General features: G+C 41.2%; 2 protein-coding genes across 2 annotated transcripts in view; one reads left to right on the top strand and one right to left on the bottom strand.

Annotated features, from left to right (window-relative positions):
- Positions 1 to 6,557, top strand: part of gmds (GDP-mannose 4,6-dehydratase) — a 158,887-nt gene extending 152,330 nt beyond the window's left edge. Inside the window, exons 10-11 of the mRNA XM_061078521.1 lie at positions 5,481 to 5,549; positions 6,495 to 6,557. Of these exons, the coding sequence (XP_060934504.1) occupies positions 5,481 to 5,549; positions 6,495 to 6,557 (132 nt within the window). The remainder of the gene's footprint in view (positions 1 to 5,480; positions 5,550 to 6,494) is intronic.
- A 6,553-nt stretch (positions 6,558 to 13,110) lies between these two features.
- Positions 13,111 to 14,520, bottom strand: LOC133011038 (forkhead box C1-A-like). The gene has a single exon (XM_061078719.1). The coding sequence runs from the start codon at positions 14,518 to 14,520 to the stop codon at positions 13,111 to 13,113; it is 1,410 nt and encodes a 469-aa protein (XP_060934702.1).
- Between the last annotated feature and the right edge of the window lie 10,061 nt (positions 14,521 to 24,581).

Genomic DNA, 24,581 nt, shown 5'->3' with positions numbered 1-24,581 from the left:
ACACAGAGGCCGTGGGCTCCGGGCTCTCGCTGCGTTCTCGGCCGCTTTATCAGATTTTCCTTTGAAGTCTCGGCAGCCTCATGTCCACTACTGTACAAATACCAGAGACGCTACTGGACGTCCAAACCCACATCACAGCCTCCCAGCGTGCGGCCCTCAGAGAGATGAGAGAGAGGACAGGATTGTTTTGATTCTCTGGCGAGCTCTTGATCTGTCTCCCGTACCAGAGTTCCCAGAAAGACCAGAAAAACAAATGTAATTAAGGGACATTGAGCTTTTTATTTTTTATTATTTCCTTCTACGTGTCCTTACATACGACTTGTGCTGGTGTTTACATGCGGCTACATGTTTGTGTGCCTGCCCTTGTGGGGGGGGGTCAGCCTCGGTGTGGCGTGTGATTTATTGAAAGGCCTTCGCAGTGATACCAGAATTCCTTTGCGTTAAATGCCTGCTCTGAGCGCCTTTTTACTGCCTGTGTGCTTTATGGAGCATGATCGCACTCTATTTGTCTCTCACTCTTACATTTCCAAGGATTATTTTTTATGGCCTCCCGTCTTTATTAGAGTAGAGAGAGTGTCGGGAGAAAGGGAGAGAGACGGGAGATGTGGGAAAGGATATCGCACTCGGAGGGCGGGTCCAGAAAACACTGCTATTCTTTAAAGTTCTTCTATAAGTGTAAGAACAGTGTAGTAAAGCAACTGTAGATTTTTTAAAGTTCTCAAATTTTTTTGTCCAGCAAAGAAATAAAATCATAAAAGAATTTAAAATACTTATTTCAGACTATTTTCATAAATAAATGTAAATAGACTAAATTTGTATAAACAGAATATTATCAACAAAGTCTGTGAGGTCACGGAACAAAAGAAAAACTAAACTTAATGTGGAAATAATAAAAGAATTTAATTAATTAAAGAGAAATTATAAGAGAGAGTTAAATAACGATTAAAATGAACCTTGTGGCAGATTTTCAGTTCTTCATCAGACTTATTGCTGATCTGTTTTCTGCTGGATGAGTGAGAATTCTTTTTATTGCCACGTATATTTGCATATATTGGAAATTGCCATGGTATGGTTGGTGCACTGTACATAAAAACAAAACAACAATATATACAGTAAGAAATATATATGTTTCTTCTGAGAGACCCGAGAAGTTCACCTCAGAACTAGTTTTCTTAGATTGTTTAAAACATTATCCTCGGAAATACCTTGGTATATGATGTCATCATCCCATTGATGATGTGTTATAGAACCATCTCCTTGCTGTGGAGTGTGTCCTCCTCCTTCATTTTGTCTTCCAGCTCCAGTTTTCCAGCCTGAAACTCTTCAGTTGCTCAGTCTTCACCCGACTTTGCAGACTTTTCTCGTTGAGTTTCTGTTTTTCATTGCATCCTCTTAGCGTCTCGTCGTTTTTTTAACCTTTGGAATTATGTTTTTGTGATAATCCCTGACATTAGAATACCATTAAAAAAAGAAAACACTTGTTGATGTTACTGTGGTCCACACCAGGAGCTGGACTCTTTCTCTATCCTCTGCTCTTCTGGATGAATCCAGCTCTGATGGACTGTTGTCTCTGGTTCCTCCTGCAACACGGTGTCAGATCTTCATCTTCTTCATATCTTCAGTTTGACTTGTTTAATGTTCAGAAGACGTCGGACACGTTTTGTCACGGCCCAGTTTCCAGTTTTCATTCCACCAGTTGTTATTGTCAGCGCTACATATTTTCAGACTTGGGCCGAGCGCTGCTTTAAACAGGATGTACCAAAACGTTCGGTTTGGTTCCAAATCGGATCCATATGAAGATTATATTGTGCCCCCATCTGTTAGTAGTTCACGTTGAATTATTCGCTACATGCTCTGTTTGGGGTGAGTTCACTTGGCCGCAGAACGCTCTTGTTAGCAGTTTGGAAGCGGGTCTGATTCCAGCGCTGAGCCGCCCTGCAGACGGATTTCACGAGGGTGAGATTGTCTGTCACCTGCAGAAATCCTGCCTGAGAAACACCAGGCGCAGGATTAACTTCCTGGAGGCTGAACCGTGCGGTTTGTGCAACGGCGACAGACTCAGCAGGCGAGCGTCCGGTTTCAACAGATGTTCTGCTGCCAGGTTCAGGTGGAGATGAGGAGGAGGATGATCCAAGACGCAGGTTAGCGTTCTGTGTCTGAAGCTGGTCCCAGTAAGATGCCAGCACAGATACCAGAGCTCCTCTGGTTGTTGAATACCTTGATATTGGAACGTTCATGTGGTTAAACTTTGTTCCATATTTCTCAACATTGATTTCTCTGTGTCTTGGCTCAGCTTCTACTGGACTAGTGATTTCTTTCCTTTTATTGGAAAAGGATAAAGTCCAGTTTAGTTCCTCCTTGTGGCTTTAGCTTCCAGGGTTTGTCAGCTGCTCACTGATTGGTCAGTTAAGAGTCTGGTCTGAGCCTCAGTGACATGTTGACCTCACTCGTCCTTTACGTCCACAAGCTCAGAGTTTGTTTGACTTCATACACTTTATATATGAACTCAGACAGAATCCAAACAAAGGCTCCTTCAGAGCTCTTTTCACTGCCAACTTTTCATGCATGTTCCCCCCCCCCTCTTCCATTTTTGGCCTCTGCCTCCTTCGGGCTCATATCAGGTAGGAAACTGAGCCTCTGATCAATAATAGATGTATAGAGAACATGTCACAGCTTCACACGAATCAGAATCAAGATTATTCACTTCAGATCAAACTCTGTGTTCGTGACCAGTTGTTTTTGTTTTATTCTCAAAAAACCTGAAACCAAATTGTTCCCAGTGGCTCCAGCAAATACGGTTATAAAGCAAGTGGATTATTTAATATAATTGTGGGGTAAGTCGCTCCATGATAATTACATTCAGTCAGATCATAAATTACGTCTCATTGCTGAAGGTAATTAGTCTGAAAATGTTTCCAGTTATAGCTCCGGAGCCAGAAAAGCATGAATATGAGTAATGTACAGAGCGGCTCACATGAGAAGGAGCAGTTTGTTCTGCTGCTTTCATCCGTCTGTCTGCATCGGAGCTTCACCCGGAACCGAACCAGGGTTCCAGCTCCGGCTCGGCGTCGCACACGGAACCGGCCGGTGCTTGTTCCCCATGTGTGTGTCAGTGTCTCAGGCCTTTGTGAGATGTGGGTCCCTGCTCTCTAACAGGCTGATCTCTACCAGGGCTGCTGGGAGCGTTCCTCTGTAATAAGATCTCCCACTACAGACATGTTCAAGAGGTCCAGCGTCAGATGAAACCACTGCTCCCAGCTCTTTATGGCCCCCAGTGTATTTGCTCCTGGGCTGTTTTTTATAGGTTGGGTCAGACGTCCTAGTTCCAGTTAATGGGAATCTGGTGTGTTTTTAACTCTGTGTCAGGAACCCTGTGGGAAGACCCCTTCTCTATTTAACATGACACTGCCCCAGTGTACTGGGTCCATGAAGAACCGGGACTGGTCTGCAGAGAACCCTGACCAGGACCCATGAGCCAGTCATCAGTGTTGAACCCTCCAAAGCTCTTGTAGCTGAGCCGGAGCTCGGAGGCTGTTATGGCAGCAGATCCACACAAACCTCAAGATTCTAGCTTCTTGTCGATTTGGCAGAAAGCTCCGGCGGTAACGCTAATCACGTAGTCGCTGTAAAACAAGTGGAAATGACAAGTTTATGGAGTTGTCTGACTCTCTGAGGGTTGTGTGGACCTGTAGCTGTTTGGACTTGTTTGGCAGGCGCTCACATGACGTGCCGTGTGCACATGCACGGGATCCTCGTCATCTGCCAGAGTCTGTCCAAGTTGTGCGTGTGTTGTTTCCTGTGAATTCCTTGTGCATGTGCACACCAGTTACACTTCAGTCCAGTTCAGCCCAGTCTGTGTTAGTGGGTGAGATCTACAGATACATGTCCAGGGGGGATTCACACTGGACAATAACTCTCAATATATTAAATATACTTTAAATTGTTAAACGATACACAAGTTTTTTAGATTAGATTAGATTCAACTTTATTGTCAATTGCACAGTACAAGTACATATGCAACGAAATGCAGTTTATCATCTAACCAGAAGTGCAAAAAAAGGCAGTAAAAGTGCAGAGTATCGTGAATATTAAAGTGAAAATGTAATAAATAAGATCTGTACAGTAGAAATATATATGAAATATTACAGTATTAACAGGAATTGTAAGATATAAGGACGATGAATACACTATGAGCAGGATAAAAATATAAATATTAGGGCTGGGCAAGTTAACTCGTTTTAATCGAGTTAACTCAAGTGATGAGTTAACTCGATTGTTTATCCGCCAATTATTTTCTTTTTTCCTGTTCTGCAGCAGTCAGCAACAGACTTTCACAAAATAAAAGCCTGACTTTCACAATAAAACAATAAATAATCAAACCTGAGTTAATGCGAGATAAAATAATTAATCGAGTTAACTCATCACTTGAGTTAACTCGATTAAAACGAGTTAACTTGCCCAGCCCTAATAAATATATATAAATATCAGCCTCTGACGATGTATTTAATGGTGACAGCAGGAAACATTGTTGACAAATGTGTGAGAAATTAGAATATTAAGAATATGCTGGTTTCTGGTTTATATGTTCAAGTTTCCACACACTGAGGTTCATGTGTCCAGATACCTTTTGGCGATGTGAATGATCTGAGCCTCTGTGTTAACGGTGCAGCAGAGCAGATAAATAACAGCTGAAGTCTCTGTTTACCTTCCATAGAAAGGATTTCCTCTGGCGCTGGAATCAGCTTCAGGATTAAGGAACGTACAGTATCAGCAGCTAATTGAAAAAAAGAGGAGATTCTTCAGTATCGTGTTTCACCGCAGAGTTTTATTAGACCTCCGGAGGCCGACACATGTGTTCCTGACACAAACTGATGCATGAAAGATGAAAAAAAAATAAATCCCCAGAAATACAGAGATGGAAATAGAAGCAGCAGAAGGAGCCAGTGGAGGAAAGAACGATTTCTCTCTCTCCTCCTCCTCCTCCTCCGGCTCTTTGGTGGTCCGAGGCCGGGTCTCATGGATCCTGAACCCGGTGCAAAACACAACAGGGGGGGAAATGAGTGAGGGGCGCGGGGGTGGGGTTTAGTGGGGGGTCCTGGGATGGGGGGGGTGAAGGGGGGGGTTACACCACCAGAGTCCCACAATTCATCATACTCTGGCACCGCCCGGGTGGGGAGCCGGGAGCTGGGATTGATGGCCAGTGAGACTCTGTGACCTCCCAGTTCCCCCCCGAGAGGGAGATACCGTGTGTGTGTGTGTGTGTGACAGAGAGTAATCCTCACCCCCCCCACCCATGCCCTGCACCCTGTGAAGACATCAAGTTCGGACATTGAGTCGAATCCAATGCTTGTTTACATCAGCAACAAATCAGCTGCTGCAGGATTCTCCTCCAGATCCGACATGACCGATGATTTGTTTTTCTTTCTCCCCCCCTCTCTCTCTCTCTTTCTCTCTCTCCCTCCCTCCTTTCTCTCTAACAGGAATACCTACAAGGTGACAGCACCAAAGCGTTTGAGAAGTTCGGTTGGAAGCCGAAAATCACTTTCAAGGTGAGCGTCCCGTCGGGTGAACACGCACCTGGAGCTTCTGCAGGAAGTTTGATCTCAGAGTCGAACACGTGAAGAGTTCCACACGCGTGTAGAGAGACAGTGAAGGTTCACTTATGTTGTTATGTATTTACAGGACGTATTCAGAGAGCGGCTGTGATAACAACACAGATTTCTTATTATTAAATTCATCATAACAAATAGGGATCAGGTTAAAAGAAGAATCGACCACAGAGGACAAAGTAATTCATAGAGAAACTATGTAAAACACTTGAGTTCAGTTTCACACTATTCTTTATAAGTTACATTGAAATTACTCATTTTGTTTAAAGCTCCACAATCGATTTTATTAATTGTAATTAAAAAAAACACAGAATGGAGAGATTACTGTTATACTTCGTGTTATAATATGGTAAATGTTAAAAATCTAAATTTCTAATTGTGTTCCACTGAGTTTACAATAATGAAAGTTTCTGAATAATGTCAGAAACGTGTGTTACCAAAATTTGTATCTGATGACTAAAGCTGAAATTTAGTTTCTGTCTCAGATATTAATATATAATACTTTACTTCATTTTCTTCAAACTGAAGCTGTAGTTATTAATCTCCTGGAATCGGACACGTTGATAAACTAGTGTAAAAGAAATTGTGTTATAAATTTGAGAGAAAGATGCCAAACATTGGAAAGTTAAACACTTTTAATGTGGTAAATAAATGAGAAATAAAAAGCATAAAAACAGCAGATAGAGCCCAGTTCATAACCATAACCACCCAGTTCATAACTGACCTAAATGAACTGGTGTGAAACCAGAACACAGAGACACCAGAGAGTTTATGAGACTCACAGAGAAAGTTTCTCTCATCAACGTAAAACACACAAACTGCTGAATTCACCTCCGTGGCTGACCTTTGACCTCTGACTCCCCGCCCCCTGCTGTGTCCCTGCAGGAGCTGGTGACGGAGATGATGGTGTCCGACATCGAGCTGATGAAGAACAACCCCACAGCCTGAGTGGGGGGGTGGTGGTGGTAGTGGGGGGGGGCTCCGTCCTGCAGCTGTAGCACTCCAGTGTCTGAGCAACACGCTGAGTTTTTTTTACCTTTCCAAATGAAATGATCTTTTTATTTTTTGTCTTCATGAAGAAGTTTGATTGAATCGTTCGTGGCCTTTGTCCCGGTTTGTCCCGGTTTGTCCCGGTTTGTCCTGGTTTGTCCAGGTTTGTCCCGGTTTGTCCTGGTTTGTCCAGGTTTGTCCAGGTTTGTCCCTTGTGATTATGTCTATATGATTGATTTGGTTTTATCGACACGCAGCGAAGAGGCCTTTACATTCCACCGGATCATGTATATGTCAGTGTGTGTGTGTGTGTGTGGGGGGGGGGGGGGGATCTGTGGTTATTTATGTTTTTATAATTTCTGTCTTTTTTTTAAATTGTGGTCTGAGTTGATTTTAATATTCTGTCTTTTTAGAAGGTGAACGTGAAGAACATATTTAATCCTTGATCGGAGAATTTGAATCTGAGGGTTTTTATTACTGAGGCGGTGCAATAAAGAGATTTTTCACATATCTGTTCACTTGTGTGTTTTTTTAATTCCACACAAAGCTGCGATGAAGACGAGTTCACGTGAGGATGAAGGTGTGCGTGTGTGCGTGCATGTGTGTGTGTGTTTGTGTTGAGGTGCTGGCTCCTGCTTCTTTGTTTGTTTGTGTGTTTTTTTAATTCCACACAAAGCGGTGATGAAGACGAGTTCACCTGAGGATGAAAAAGTGTGTGTGTGTGTTGAGGTGGTGGCTGCTGTTTCTTTGTTTGTGTGTTTTTGTTTCTTCAGAGCTGCAGAAGAAGAAAACTGCAAAAAAACATCCTGCAGGTGTGTGTCTGTGTGTGTGTGTCTGTCCAGGTTGTGTAGAGGTCGTCTGGCTTCTCTCTCTCTCTCTCTCTCTCCCCCCCCCCCTCTCTCCCTCTCTCTCCTTCTCCCTCTCTCTCTCCCTCTCCCTCCTACTCTCTCTCCCTCTCTCTCTCTCCCTCTCTCCCTCTCTCTTTCTCTCTCTCCCTCTCTCTCTCTCTCCCTCTCTCCCTCTCCCTCTCCCTCCTCTCTCTCTCTCTCTCTCTCTCTCTCTCTCTCTCTCTCTCTCCCTCCCTCTCTCCCTCTCTCTCTCTTTCCCTCCTACTGTCTCTCTCTCTCCCTCTCCCTCCTACTCTCTCTCTCTCTCTCCCTCCCTCCTACTCTCTCTCTCCCTCCAGCTTTCCAGGTTTTTTTATTTTTTCTCCCCTCCAGCACACTGGCCTCTTTCACTCGACCGGAAGTGCGTGTGTCTCGCGCTCGGGACTCGAACAGACCCGCTTTCAGCCGCTGGAGCTCGAGGCCGTTAAACCCGGATGTGGACGCGGACACGAGGGGACAAGTTCCGGGGACAGTTTCCGTCTTTTACACAAGTTATTTAAACTTACTCGCTTTTATTTCTCTTTAATATAATAACTCTGTGTCTGCAGTGGAACTTCCACAATAACATCTGTGGTAATTTATGTGCAGTTAAAACATTTTTAAAAACAGATAATTAATTTATTGTTTGCATGACAATATTCCTCTTTTAGATTAATCAAACCTGTTTCTGCAAGTTATGTTTTTAAATTGTTCAATTTATCTATATAATGGATTCTTTATTCTCTGCATCCTGTTGAATTATTACAAATATAATATGCATCTAAAAAAAATGGGCTGTAGCCTAAATCGTATTAGATTTGAAATCCTGAATAATATAATATGCATGATAAAACACATTTAATATTTTTTTCAGCCTGTAGCAGTATTCATAGGTATTTTGGTGAAGTTACCACAGCTGAACGATGTATTCAGATAATTCAGTGAAAGAACCACAAAAATCAAATACTCTGATAAAAGTATGAACTGTATTTGCTCTGCAGCACAGTGTTTCATGTTCTGTTTTTTTTATTTGTTTTGATGCATTTAAAGTTTATTTTAATACAATATGAAGCTGATTTTATCTTATTTAATAAATAATGTTTAATTTCAAACAATGCAGCGTTTTTTCTTTCTGTAAATGAAACTACAAATCACAGCGTTTCCACCTGGACATGATGGAACTGGAAAATATAGAAACCTCTAATAAAATAAAAAAGTAATTGTCTACTCCGCAGTACTCCAGTAAATATACTTAGTTACTTACAGGAAGAAACTATAGACTGTATATATAAAATAAATATATAAGAAACACGTGATCATATTTTTCTGTCTGAGAGTTTAGCCACGAAACTTTTGGGACATTTAAAAAAAATAAGAAGTTTGTGTGATGGTGTTTGTGGAGATCAGCGTCTGGGCCGCAAAATGAGAACCAGATGTGGCTGGACACACACACACACAGACACACAGACACACACACACTAACAGACACACACACACACAGGTGCAGCGTGAAGCCCTCAGCAACAATTAGCCTGTGATCGTGTGGAGCTGCTGGCGCGAAGAGGAAGAACAGAAACGAGGATCTGCTGCTGAGGAGGAAAAGTTCGCTTCAGCTAAACAAACACGTTCAGAGGATTAAAGTCAGAAGCAGATTCACTGAGAAACCAGGAGACACCAGAGAGTTCATGTGTTCATAATTCATATGTTCAAATGTTCATATGTTTATGTGTTCAGAGACAATGAGAAGGGAGAGGGTTCGAATCCCATCTGGATCAGACAGAAGAGAATCTGAGGATTTAACAGTTTAACACGCTTCACTTCCAGCAGCATCGATACATATTATAATCTTAAATAACCTCATATATATATTTATCTTTTAATTCCACTGGTGCTGGATGCTGTGGTTTGTTTGGATTAAATCATTCACAAATACGAAAATATCAATAATTCAGTTACAGATAATGATAAAAATAATAATAATTCAGGCTGTGGAGTTTTAAACTGAATTAAAATGTAATACGCACAATTTAAACTTGTTTTTAAATATGATAATAATAAGATGATATCCAGGTTTTAAACTGGATTAAAATATATTGAGAAAGTTAGAAAGGCCTTATTATTATTAATAATAATACAAATAATGATCCAAGCAGATAAAAGTTTTCTGAGACGCATCAATCAAATCTTCCTCTGCAATATTTTACTCATCGTTAAATCTTTAATTGGTCTAATGTGGAAACGGGATCAAGGATTTAACTCATCATGGAAGTCGCACAAAGACACACACACACACACACACACACGCACACACACACACGCACACACAGGAGGCACAAAACCCAGACAGCAACATGTCGGTGCCAGAATCCAGCGAAATTAAAGAGCAGGCGTTGGGATCTCAGTCATCGCTCCAGTCTGCGGGGATTAAACTCTCTCGACACACACACACACACACACACACACACACACACAACCCCACAACACACACACACCACAACACAAACAGACACACACGACACAGGCCAGAGTGTGTGAGAAAGTGACAGTTTGTTCTGAAGGTTTTCATTTTAACGAGCCTCAGATTTACTGCTTTTAGTTCTTCAGGCCTTTAGTTTTTAAATTCAATATATTCTGTTTAAATTAGACTAAAGTCACATATTAATATCGAATACACATTTATTGCGAATATATTTCGGTTTAACAGGGTTTTAGAGCAGATGTGTTGTTTGTAAAAATCCCTAATTTGGGCAAATTTATTTCTTCGATTTGGTTCCAGCTCCAGAAATTTGCTTAAAATTAAATATAACACAGAAGCTGCTTCTGCTTTAATAAAATGTGGAATATCTAATAACAGGGTCTGTAAACTGCTTCTGTTTTAATCAAGTTAAATTCAGTGGAATCTGTTTATTGGAGCATTTAAAATGAAATAATAAACAAATCACTCAGATCCTCTGTGAGGATTCCAAGTCTCTCCTGAAGTTCCCGGATGTTTCCAGGTGTTTCCAGGTTTTTCCAGGTGTTTCCAGGTGTTTCCAGGTGTTTCCAGGTGTTTCCCTGGAGAAGCTCCTCCGCCTGTCACTCACTGGGAGCAGCCGCTGGGAGCTCGAGTTTCTTTACAACTCGGAACATCCTCCGGAGTCTGTTCAACATCGTGCGGAGGATTCTCCAAGTTCCCTCCAGGCGGAAGCTGCTCGACCTCGGATTTCAATCAGGACAGATACACGAATAATTCCTTAATTGTGCGTTTTGATGACGCGTTAGTGGAGTTTTACAGCTGATTGGCAGCGGGAGGAGGTTTGATGGACTCGTTCTGTCCCTGTACGCAGCGGTGGAGGAGGTGAGGCAGTGATAGGCCTGGTGGAGGAGGTGCAGACCTGGTGGAGGAGCTCTGGATGAGCCAGACCCGGTGGAGGAGCTCCGGGTGAGGAGGTGCCAGACTCTGCTTCAGGCTCCTTTTAGCATCTTTTCCTGAAGTGCATTGTTGACATCCTCTCCTCTGACCTCCTCCTCCTTCACCTCCTTCACCTCCTACTCCACCACCTCCTCCTCCTGTCTCGTCCTTATGATGAGAAATGATTCACAGCAGTGAAACTTCCTTCCTGACTTCGAGTGGAGCATCAATCACTTTGTTTAGAAGCAACAGTCTTAATTTCTATGATCATATATAATAATATATAATATGAATAAGAAAGAGTATTTAGTCGAACGCGTTGATCCTCTGTGTGTTTTAATGAGATATCCTGAGATGATTCCTCAGGAGAAGCTGCAGCAGCGTTTACGTTGTTGTGATTGTTTGCTCATTGAAATCTCAAACCCCTGAAACTGACAGACACACACACACACACACACACACACACACACACACACACACACACACACACACACACACACACACACACACACACACACAGTCAGTGCGCAGGTTGAGGCCGAGACGCTTCCAGAGCTCGATCATTAAATGAAAGAAATATACATGTATTCGTTTATTAATAAAAACTTAAACAGTCATAATTAGGGGGAAAACACAGACTTTTAATAATCTGATTATTATAATTATCATTATTATTACTATTAGTAGTATTAATATAAATGTTGTTGTATTTACTGTATTCAGGAGAGGTTCAGGTTTAATTCTGATTGTACACGTACTTCCGTATTTTTTATGATTATTCACATTGTTAAATATTATATTCAGTGATATTTTAAATCGCAAATAATCATGTTAATCTATATTTTACTGGCTGATTGTTTAATGTTAGATAATCATAAAAACTCTGTATAATGTATTTTCATCGATCAATAAATAATCTGGATTTCTGGAACTGCGAATCTGCACTTGAACTAAATACTTGAGAATAAAAAAAAAAAAAAATACAAAAGCCTGATGAAGGATTTAAATCTTGGTAAAAATTTGGATTTTTATTTATTTATCTTTAGTGGTCTTACGTCACCAAGGAATAAACAAACATCAGCAGACATGTTTCATCACACTGCTCCTCCTCATCTTCATCATCTTCACCAGGACCGTCAGTGTCCTTATGAACATCCACAACCTTCTCCTCCTTCATCCCTCCATCCAAACCCTCACACACACACACACACACACAGACACACACACACACACACACACACACACACACACACACACACACACACACACACACACACACACACACACACACACACACACGGTTGTAATGAGGGATTTGTTTTGCTGACTGGCTCCTTCAGTTGCTTCATTCCGCTGCTACACGTGTATTTATTTACTGAGCTGGAAATCAAGTCTCCAGCTTCTCAGTGAAAGTTTGAAAAGGAGCATGAATCAGCCCCCCCACCCTATCCCTCCTCCTCCTCCTCCTCACTGGGCAGGACGCAAATACCCTGACACCCTTAAAATAAAACATCTCTTATTCAACCACATATTCACACGAACCTTTAATTCTTCTTTTATATCGTTATTTTTTTGCTTTTACACTTTGAAAAATCCAAATTATGGGAATTAAAATACCTTAAAGAAGAAGTAACGCCACTGAAACTACACATCTTGTGCGTATTTTCCCCAATATGTATTATTTTTTTCAGTGGCCTTCATTTTAAAAAGCAATTTAGCAACTGAGAATAATTTGAAAATCAAACAAATTTGATTATTCTTCATCATCAGCCTCTGTTTGTACTCACACGCTTCTTCTTGTGCTAATAAACCACTCCAATTAGAATCCAATAGACGGCACTTTATTAAAGAAACAGTTGTAATGCCTTCAATATGGTTTTTTCTTTTTAAAACAAATAAGACAAGATGAATAAAATACAGGCTACAGGGTTCCCCTCTATTTTCTATACAAGGACAAATAAAGGCACAATCAGAAAACTGGAAAAAAGTGTTTGGTCCTCAACATCCAACCACTCCCCCTTTTCTCCTTTAAAAAATAAATTACTATATTAGATTTAATTTACAGTCACAACGAGCTGCTGCTGTTTGACACTTCTTCTTTTAAAAAAAAACTAAATCTCAAAGTGAGAGGGAAGGAAACTTACGTGTCTGTGGAGAAGCGACAACAGATCGGTGTCTGTCCGCGGAGGCAAAGACCAACAGGTAGAAAAAAAAATATAGAAAATATATATTAAGAGTTTATTTTTCGTAGTGTTCAGAATTTGCTGCAGTCATAAACAAAGGCTCCCGAGGTTCGGTACAGGGACTGTCCGGACGGGAAGGCCATCTGACAGCTGCTAGTCCCGTTGCCAGGGGAACCGTTCAGCCCAATCCGCTGGGACTCGAACATCTCCCGCACCGAGTGGAAGTTCTGCTGCTGGTGGTGCCCCTGGTACCCCGGGCTCAGGTGGCTCAGGTCCCCGTACCAGGACGCGATCCGGCCCTGGTGAGCGTGGTGGTGGTCCTGCTGCTGGCCGCCGCCCCCCTGCTGGGTCCCGGTGCCGTGGCCCAGCGGAGACGCGGTGGTGCAGTAGTCGGGCAGCGCCTCCTCCACGGTGGTGGACGGGACCAGGTGTCCGCCGCTGGTTCGATCCCCGGCGTACAGGCTCATGGCCTGCATGTTGCAGTGGTAGGTCGCGTTGGGGTTGGAGTTGGAGTTGGAGGTGGAGAGGCCGTTCTGGTTGCAGGTGCTGGACCCGTAGCTCTGGTTGGGGGGGGAGTAGCTGAGCGACAGCGAGGGGGTGATCCCTGTCCGGGGGGAGGCGATGAGTGGGGGGGACAGCTCGGCCTGCGGAGACCCCCGCAGCGAGGTCATGATGTTGTCCACGCTGAAGCCCTGCCCGGCCGGGGCCTGGTGGTGCTGCTGGTGGTCTGGGGGGGGCTCCAGGCTGTGCGGGCTGCCCGTGGACATGGAGCTGGAGCTGGACTCCGGGCTCTCGGTCTTGGGCACGGTGCTCCGGGTCGGGGACTCGGCCTGCGGCGGCGTGGAGCTCCCGGTGGTCTCGGTCTTTATATCCTGGATGCGGACCGGCTGGGAGCCCGGACCCGGATCCGGGGTCCGGGAGGACGGGTTCTCCTTCCCCGGCCGGTCCTCCTTGTCCTTCTGCACGTCCTTCTTCTTGAACCTCCTCCTCCGCCGCAGGAAGCTTCCGTTCTCGAACATGTTGTAGGAGTCCGGGTCCAGGGTCCAGTAGGATCCCTTCCCGGGCTTCTTGTCGTCCCGGGGCACTTTGACGAAGCACTCGTTGAGGGACAGGTTGTGCCGGATGCTGTTCTGCCAGCCCTGCTTGTTGTCCCGGTAGAACGGGAACCGCTCCATGATGAACTGATAAATCCCGTTCAGGGTGACCTTCTTCTCCGGGGAGTTCTGGATCGCCATGGTGATGAGGGCGATGTAGCTGTACGGAGGCTTCACCATGTCCTTGGGCTGGTGCTGGGGGGTGTAGGGTCCGTACGCGCGGGCCATGCTGGCCGGGTACTGGTCGTGGGCCGCGTGGGAGTACATGCTCATGGGTGCGGGCATCCCAGTGTACCCACCGCCGGCCCGGTAGTAGCTCTGGTCGCTGCTGATGTACGGCACGACTCCCAGGGAGTTGGGGCTGGAGACGGAGTAGCGCGCCTGCATCCTGCGCGGTGCGTAAAACCTCTCCAAGCGGTGCGTAAAACCTCTCCAAGCGGTGCGTAAAACCTCTCCAAGCGGCGCGTAAAACCTCTCACAGCTCCGGCAGAGTTCTGGTTCGGTTCTTCAAGGTTCCTGGAGCTCCGGGTTCGAACCTCAGCTCGCCACGGTGAACCGGAGCCGCACGGAGTAGCCTTGGGGGAAACGGAGGAGGCTGGAAGTGAAGCTGGAGCAGTGCGAGGGAGAAACTCTACTCTCTGCTTTTCTGTTTTTTTTTCTACCCTTCACATGTCCTCCTCCCTTTTGGCTGCTGCGGCTGCTCCTCCCAGAAAAGTGTGCGCCATCATCCAATTGGAGGACGAAGTGAACCTGTGGAAAAGCTGCGCGTCGATAAAAGTTACTACACCTCCCTCCTCCTCCTTCTCCTCCTCTTCTCCTCCTCTTCTCCTCCTCCTCATCAGTTTAAAGGAGTTATTAAGGCGCTGGGGAGAGTGTGCCCAAATGGCTGAAAAACACAGGCCTCCACCTAATGACACCACCAAAGACTTTCTAATAAGTTCATCTTATCGAGAGAAACACTATAAGTTAATTTATTTATTATCATGTGGTGGAAACATCTGAATAAATTGTCTCTGAACCATTAGGAGCTTGTGCGTAAAAGTGGGAATGATCCAAAATGGCACAAAACTAAAAAAAGAAAAGGTCCCTCTGTGATTTCTGTCGCTTTCAGGCCTTCGTGGGAATTTTGGGGGATTTTCCTAAATTAAAAGTTTTCACACCTGCGTGATTCAGACCTCGATCCGTCATCAGAGCCAAAGCTTCAACGATCAGGATCCACAGTGAGAGAGAGAGAGAGGAGAGGGAGGGAGAGAGAGAAACCTCTGAGTCAACAGATGGACATGAAAGAGCCCCCCCAACTGTGTGTGTGTGTGTGTGTCCGTGTGTGTGTCGGTGTGTGTGTGGACTCATTAAAGGTTAAATGGAGATCGTTTGGCTGCCGGGTGAGAAGAACCTCGAGGTGACGCTTTTTAATTTGAACTCGTCCAAATGTCTCTCACACGGATCGTGGGGGTGCGAACGAGCTTCAAAGGAGAAAATAACGGTTCGAAAAACACCTCAGAGGTTTAATGTCTTTATTCAAACGGAGGAAAAACAAACTGTTGTTTTAATATAATGATCTCTCTCTCTCTCTCTCTCTCTCTCTCTCTCTCTCTCCGGTAGGTGATCAGTTTATTATCAATCTGAGAAATGTCCAGGAGAATAAAATCAAACCAGAGGACACAATAAAAACAACTGGGAAGCATTTTTACTCTTATTCTTATTTCCGGGGATTTGTTTTCAAGAAAAACGTCCAATGCTTCTTTTCAACTGCTTTTATTAATTTAACTTGTCGCCCACGTTTAATTTAAATTCTAATTGTGTCGAAAAAACGTTTGAACAGAATGTTTGAATAATTTAATTAAATTTAATAAGATTGAATAAGTGTTTTTCTCAAGGGGATTATGTATATGTGTGTTTTCAAGCCACGGATTAAAGAACATATACATTTATTACACGTTTTTGTAATTTAAATAATGTAGAATTTAAATTAAGCGTTAAAACAGATTTTTGTTTAAGAGATTTAATAAAACACGTCAAGTTGTCTTCTCCTATTTATGTTTATTTCTTTATTAATTTTCCTTCAAATCCACAAATCGAGTCAAAAACGAACAAACATGTTTGATGAATCTGTTTTTTGAAAGAAAGCGAAAAACTTTACAGTTAAAATCTTGAGAAGTAAAAGTACTTTGTTTTGACTGAGTAAATTTCTAAATGTTAATTTGTATTTAGTCGCTTTAATAAGAGCTCGTGGAATTCTTAGAAATAAATCAGGCTTAATTCAATAAAATATATAAATCCAGGCTTGTTGAAATAATGTAAATATCTTGAGAAGAGAGAAGATGAGAATTAAAGCTCTGATAAGAAAGTGATGATCTGAAGTCTCACCTGAGTGTTTCCACTCCGCTCTTTGTTGTGTGATTTACATGTGTTACCACTGAGGAAGAAGAGGAGGAGGAGGAGGAGCAGGAGGAAGAGCAGGAGGAGGAGGAGCAGGAGGAAGAGCAGGAGGAGGAGGAGGAAGAGCAGGAGGCCGAGTCACCTGTGAGGTCCGGGCTGTTCTGCTGCGATCGTGACTCACCAGCACCCCCTGCTGACTGGAGCAGCTGCAGCATCCCGGAGGTAACTGACCCACAGGCTTATAAAATAAATAAATAAAACCTGATTCAATATTTCAATCATATTTATTTTTGACTTCATTCAGATATTTACAGTGAAGGTGTTTTATTCGTGAGAATCTCTGAGAACAAGAGAAACTCTCAGAGAAAAGCTCGAATATTTTAAACCAAATCAAAAAACAAAACTTCCTCCAAACTTCATCATGTTTAAATGTTAAATAAATGTCCCGGTCATGTTTCTTCGTTATTAATTAACTTGATCTAAAACAGAGACACGTAAACAACGCGTTGTTTCAACACACGACACACTCCTGCCCCCTGGCGGCCTGTGCGTAAAAGCGCACGATGGACCAATGGATGGAGACGTTTAAATAGATAGATAAAAGATTGAATAAATATAAAATGTCATGAATAATACTAAAATAACGAATGAAATAAATACATTGTGAAAATCACACAATTAATCGACATTCAGGTGAAATCTACAGAGAAAAGTCTCCAGTTTGATCTGAGTGACGTTTGGATTCACGTCTTCATGTTCATGAGACTCCAGCTGCAAAGTGTTCATCTTAATTTGAACTTTATACATCTTGAAAATTAATTCAGTTTATATGTAAGAACGACAAATTTATTGTTTGTCAAAGAACTAAACAAAAGCTCAAAAATCAAGAAAACATATTCAAATTAATAAGATATGAAGTGACATTTAAGAGGCAAAAGAATAAAGCATGTGTGTATTGTATTTTCTTTCCAATGATATGTTGATGTTATAAAGGGACAATGACACAAAGAAACATCAAGAATATCCACAAATATTAAAGAAATAATCCAAAACATTTATTTCAGACAGACGAGGTAAAATACATTCTACTTTCTAATAGTTCATCGAGAGCAGACATAAAGAGCAGATATAAATTAATTTACAACTAAAGCATAAAAACCTCAACAGCTCATTTTCACATGTACAGTTTCCTCAGGGTCAAAAGACAACTGCATTCACCTCAAGACATGAAAACACACACAAAAAAAAAACAATCACAACACGAATAACAACGAATAACAACTTTAGATGTTTTTTGAATGGTTGAATTTGACTCTTCAGGCCACCGTAGAAAACTGTCCAGTCTGTGTTTTAAAGGGTTTTACACAAACATGTTGAGAAGAATCAGAAGGAAACGATGTTTCAGTATCACAGCTCACATTATATATGTGTATTCTTAACCAGTGTCCTTATCTAAATGTTAATTTAAACTAAATCTATGAAGAATTTTGTTTTTCAAAAGATTCATAGAACTCACTTCATATGTTTTTCAATTCTAGTTATCACCAACATCATCTTCATCTTCATCTTCATCATCATCTTCATCACTGAACGTGAAGTCATCATCCCTCGAGTCATTTTACTCACAACCAGACAGTAAGTAGTGTTACAGCGCCCCCTGTTGTCGAAGTGATGCACATGCAACAACTGGAGAGTAAAGGATGGAAACCATGAATTTATGAGCAACCCTCACATCTTAAAACTTATACTAACACTAATACTACTACTACTGTTACTCTACTGGTACTGTAACTGTTACTGTTACTACTTCTACTAATAACACACCAATAAGCTTAATAATGAATATTTCCTTGTGTTTGAACTGGTGACTCTTTACATTCTTCTCTTCTCCTGTGGGATTGTGTGATTCTCCGGAGCTCCTTCACTGTGTCGTGGACGCTGTTTACATTAAGAACCTAATTAAACACAGACAGATTCCTAAAATATCCACGGACGTCAGCGGCCGTTCAACCGAACCGGCTCATTGCTGCTGCTCTGCAAATAAATAGCTGCCAATCATCCATGTGCAGCTCATGAATCTGTGTCTGCTTCCCGGGCTGCGGAGGGTGGGGGGGCCGGAGCTGCTTTTTAAAAACAGCACCATATTTAAAATGAGAGGAAAGATAAAGAGTCAGAACCTGGTCCTGGAGTCTGAGCTGGTTCTGGTTCTGGTTCAGTCCTCACACAAGTCTTATCCCCACTTGTCTGTCTGATGGGTCCAGTGAAATAAAGACAAGCTCAGAGTTTTACATCTATTACATCTGTTCCTCTTTGGAAAGTCAACATTAAGTTTGAGGGTTTAACATCTGTTTTATTTAACAGTTTAATATCCTCAACATGTTTTAACAGTTTAGTTTAAATTCATGGTAGAAAGTAAAGAACATTTTTGAGTCAAGATACAATGAAATCTGAAAAAAAATTCAAGCACTCTAAATATGCTTTTAAATAACAGACGTCGTCTTTAAAGTATAAAAACTCTGATATTGGATTTGTCTGTTTCTACTATAGGAGAAACATTTACATAATTAAATAATGTTCAATGATCATAACTAATGACATTTAATGATAAAAACTCTATTACTTGCATTTTAACATAATCATTTCAGCTGTTGAAGATGATTTTTTAAACATATTGAACATATTCAAACTTTACATACTCCATACTTTATATTATATATTTCTATTTATTATCATTGTCTGTGTGTAGGGTTAGGGTCAGTATTTCTGATTCTGACTTTGACAACAGAGTTAATTAACTTAACTCTGTGAGATTATAAATCCTGAATAAGGATAAAGTGGCAAACATCATCATTTCTTCATCTCTTTTTATCTGTAGTTCCTTCTCTCTCTCTCTCTCTCTCTCTCTCTCTCTCTCTCTCTCTCTCTCTCTCTCTCTCTCTCTCTCTCTCTCTCTCTCTCATATTTAGCTAACTTGCTTCCAGTTGCACCAGTGAGGCCACTGAGCAGCTGGGGGACAACAAGCCTTGCTCATGGGCACATCGGTGGTGCACTTCTCCAGATGCAACCTGTTGGTCATTGGTCCAAAATCCAACATTCATACATCCTCTGCCAGTTTAGTAGATTTTTAAAGTTACCTAAACATTGGACCACAGTTTCATGTCCGGCTTTGGGAGGAGTCTTCATCAGCTCCACCTCTGAGGGAGGAGGAGGAGGAGGAGGAGGAGGAGGAGGAGGAGGAGGAGGAGGAGGAGGAGGAGGAGGAGGAGGAGGAGGAGGAGGAGGAGGAGGAGGAGGAGGAGAGCATCATCACACATGAAGTGAAACAGAGCAACAGCACAGAAATAAACAACATCAGCATGAAAATATCCTGGAGACGTTTGGCTCCCCCTGGTGGTGACGTCATCCAGAGGCAGAATCTGTCCCTGCTGTCAATCATTGCTGCTCCGCCTCTTTTGCTTTAGCATCAAACATGAATCAGAAACGTCTCAAACATGAAAACAGAACCACACAAACCTCCATTGGAAATAATTTAGGTGACGTGGATTTCATTACTTTATTCCATGTCCCATCTGCTAACATATAGGAGGCGGAGTTAATGATCTATGCAGGGTGTGATCCAGATGTTTTGGCTTCACTTGTCACGTCGTCCATCTATGTTTACTTTCACTGGGTTGTACTCTGAGGCTCCGGCTCTTTAAAGCTAATGCTAATCATGCTACATCACTGTAAATCACTATGTGAACCTGCTGCTGTTGAATTCTAACACGAACATCTTAGTAAAGTACAATTTAGTATACTATTATGTTATTTATACACTTGATCAGACTTTTTATTTTGAACCATAAATGAAGAAGAAGAAGAAGAAGAATAGTCACGTCTGGACCAAACTAACCTGCTGAAAACAAAGGGATGTTTCTTCTTGGTCTTCAAACACTAGTTTCTGATAATTATGTATATTTTAACTTTATGTCCAAACTTTGGTTTTGGATAAAACTAGATATGTTGAATGTTGGATTTGCTTCATCACCTTCACTGTTTGTTTATTGGTCAAGATTATGTAAAAACTACTGAAGTGATTTTATTGAAACTTACTGAGAGGATGAGAAATTACCCAAAATGCAACTCTTTACATTTTAGATCCAGACAAACAGACGGATCCAGGATTTTATGATTCATGAATTATGATAAAGGACGTTTTTTCTCACCAATTTCGCAGAAAAAAACTTGTGTATTTGATTCAAAGAATCATATTTTGGGGACTGATATCTGGATGTCGTGAATTGGACGTAAAGTTTGCACTATCACCTCACAGCAAGAAGGTTCCTGGTTTGAATCCCGGTTTCTGTCTAAGTGAGTTCTCTCTCCTGGTGTTTGTTTCTCCAGGTTCTTCGGCCTCTTCAGTAAAACACGAGCAGATCTTTGTTTTGGTTGATTGACGACTGTAGATTGTGATCATCGTGTGTGTGAGTGGTGTTTTGTGTCAAGGTTGTAACCCCCCCCTCCTCCTCCTCTCCTCAACCCGTTAAGTGGTATAGATGATGGATGTAGTGGATTTAAAAGTGGCTTCAGAACAGGACTGTCACACGCTCCTTCTAGTCGTCTGTTATCTTTTACTTTCACTTGATTCCACAAAGCTTTGACTCTGCGTCTGCTTATAGGAAATGTTTTAGTCAGAGGTGTCAAAAGTATTCACATTCATTACTCAAGTAGAAGTATAGATACTAGGGTTTAAAAATACTTTTGTAGAAGTTGAAGTATCAACTAAAGCTTTTTACTTAAGTAAAAGTGTAAAAGTACTAGTTTCAAAACTACTTAAAGTATAAAAGTAAAAGTAATGTAAGGGAATTTTTTTTTCCATTAAGGACAAACTCTTAAGCCGTGTCTCAGGGGCCTATAGTGCACTACCCCCCCTCCTCCAAAAAACACATTTTTCTAAAGGCCATTATGACTATAATGTTATATTAAAATGTTATGTTGAAAAATGTGGGATGCACTAGGCTACCCGTTTGAACTGCAAATATGCCCATTGAAAATTATAACATTTTATTACAATGCAAATACATATATTGTTGGAAGAGACCTTTGGACTCAACACTACCAATAATCAAACATGACTATCTAGAGGAAGTAAAAGTCGTAACAAGGTAGTGTTGCCTTTTTTTGTGTGTGTTTTTGAACGATGACAAACTGGAATGAAAACAAGCCAAAATTAAATAGGAGTAACGAGGCTATTTTTTAAATGTAAGGAGTAGAAAGTACAGATATTTACGTGAAAATGTAAGAAGTAGAAGTAAAAAGTCGTCTGAAAAATAAATACTCCGGTAAAGTATAGATACCCAACATTTCTACTTAAGTAAGGTAACGAAGTATTTGTACTTCGTTACTTGACACCTCTGATTTTAGTGAGTAATAGAAACTGCTTTAGTTAGAATCATGAAGTCAAGCGTCTTTGAGAACGTTGAAAAGCGCTATATAAATGGAATGTATTATTATTATTATTATTAAGTAAATGAGTTCTCTACTTAGGTTGTTTTACATGTACAAACAGAAAACAGGTTCACTCAGGTTTTTGTGGTTGAAACCAAAGAAACATTTGTTATTGACCTCAGCTTCTACACTACAATAATAAAACTGTGACGTTAAATAATAACTTCAATTGGTGAAACACACTTGAATTAATTAAGTTATAAAATGTGTTGATTTTACCTGTGAACTTTTAAATGTTAGAAATGGAATTAATTGTTTTGATTGTGTTCCTCAGACTTCAGCGATCACTGTGGGCGTGGTCACCTCTTTATACTCTGCTCTGTGTAATCCGTCCGGCCACTAGATGGCGCAGTCCTCCACTTAATCGAAAGGTCATTGAAATCCTGTCATGGAAATTCCAGCTGCTGCAGAATCACTTTGACTTTTCATCACTGGGCTGCGTTCAGGAAAAAACTGTGACTTCCGGTGACCTCACAGGAATCAAACTTCTTCTTCTTCTTCTTCCTCTTCTTCTGTTTTATCCTTTCTTTTCCACACAATTGAATAATTAAGAGTTACTTTGACAATGTGTCATAAATAAAGTTATTCAAAAGTCTTCTTCTTCTTCTTCTTCTTCTTCTTCTTCTTCTTCTTCTTCTTCTTCTTCTTCTTCTTCTTCTTCTTCTTCTTCTTCTTCTTCTTCTTCTTCTTCTTCTTCTTCTTCTTCTTCTTCTTCTTCTTCTTCTTCTTCTTCTTCTTCTTCTTCTTCTTCTTCTTCCTCCTCTTCCTCTTCCTCTGCATCATCAGCTCATATAAACATGTGTTGTCACAGCTAAAGGCCCCTGAGCCTCAACCTGAACGTTGCTTACGAGCAGTTTACAGAAGTGATGCTGTGGAAACGATCTGTTCTACGGTGTCAAGCCAATTCTTCATAATGCAGCAGCACATCTGGCCTGGTCAGGGACAGATGTGTCGTCTAACACATGACATCAGGCCCTCGACCCCTCACTTCTTACATGTTCACGCTTTCAAATCTAACGTGCAGGTGAAAACACAGAGAAATGCTGTGATAACAGACATGAAACATCTCAGCTGAGGCCTTCTCTCCAGCCACAGAGGATTCAAACCCAGTATTCAGAGGAGCTGTGTTGACGTCCTGATGAGAAGCTGCTCCTGCCTCAGCCCTGAGTCCTGAGGGATGCTGCGTCTGAGTCACAACCAGAAACCACGTAGACAAAACCTGCAGCCGCCCAAAGTCTGCTGTGTGTTTGTGTGACGAGGCAGCTCTTCTGTTTACTGCTCTAAAAATACCTCTGTTGCTCTTCCAGGGACGCAGGCCTCTGTCGTCCCACTTGTTTACATGTGGCGTCCTCCAGTGTTTTGCAGCCTCAGACGTGCACATGTGCAGAGAGGAGCTTCTCCTGTGTCTGACTGAGGCCGAGGTCACACGTGCACAGGGTGGAGATATTCACAGGGAGTCAAATCATATATATTTAAATTTAAAAAGCCTCTTTTAAAGGAGTTTTCAGAGATCAGCCTGTGGATCTTATACTTTCCAGTTTACTCTCACCCATTAACCTCCCAGTGGAAAGTAACTAAGTACATTTGGATGAGTACTTATTACTTGAGTATTTCCCTTTTATTCTTTTATTCCACCAGGTTTCAGACGGTAATATTGTCTGTTTCAATCCATCACATTTATTTGACAGCATTTACTTTGCAGAGTAAAAAACAAAAGAAGCTGATAACTAACAAATCCTCGTCCTTTATTAAACTCATTTAGATGCTATAATCATTAATGACAATCTATTAATATAATAAACATAATCATAACATGTGAAACACACAGGACTCATTCTGCTGCGCGGAATTTATTTTACTTTTGATCCTTTAGGTTTCTACAATTTATGATTTTTAAATTCAAGGGTTTGACTTCAGTTGCATATTCTATTAATTTCTTATTGACTTTGACTCAATTAAATTAGTCATCTGAATTTACTTAACAATTTTCTACAATAATAATAATCACCGCTGCATATTCAAACAAAACCTGTACATGTCACTCTTTTAAATCCTCTCTGAAAGTGGGAATTATGAATTTGATAGTAAAATGTTTCTTCAAGTGAAAAGTAAGATTCAAGGAGGTTGTCATATTGTTTATGTGTCTTTGTTATTGAATAATAATAATTATAATTATAAACCTGACCACCAGAGGAGAAAGAACTATTCAGATCCATTATTTAAGTAAAAGTTATATTACTTAAAAAAAACTTACTGCAAGTCAAAGTCTTGAATTCAAGTTCTTGTTTAAGCTTTAATAGTTAATACTTCATGAAAGTATTGACTCGTGTAACATTGTCAAAGTTACACTATTTTATATTATTTCATCTCTCTAAGCATTTTAAATTGCAGCTGTTTTACAGAAGAGATCTTTAAAGTTTAGTTTAGTTGATAATCGTGTCAGAAAAATACAAACTGATCCTAAGTTTTTTATGGAATCTAAAATCTTAATGTGCAATGGTTGTCAAAAAGATGAGTTTAAGTTTAAAGCAGAAGAAAATGGAAATAGTCAAATAAAATACAACAACTCCCCAAATGAGTAA

The sequence above is a fragment of the Limanda limanda genome, chromosome 9 (assembly GCF_963576545.1).
Source record: "Limanda limanda chromosome 9, fLimLim1.1, whole genome shotgun sequence".
Taxonomy (NCBI): domain Eukaryota; kingdom Metazoa; phylum Chordata; class Actinopteri; order Pleuronectiformes; family Pleuronectidae; genus Limanda; species Limanda limanda.
The sequence above is the reverse complement of the archived record's forward strand: the minus strand, read 5'-3'. Positions and strand labels throughout refer to the sequence as shown.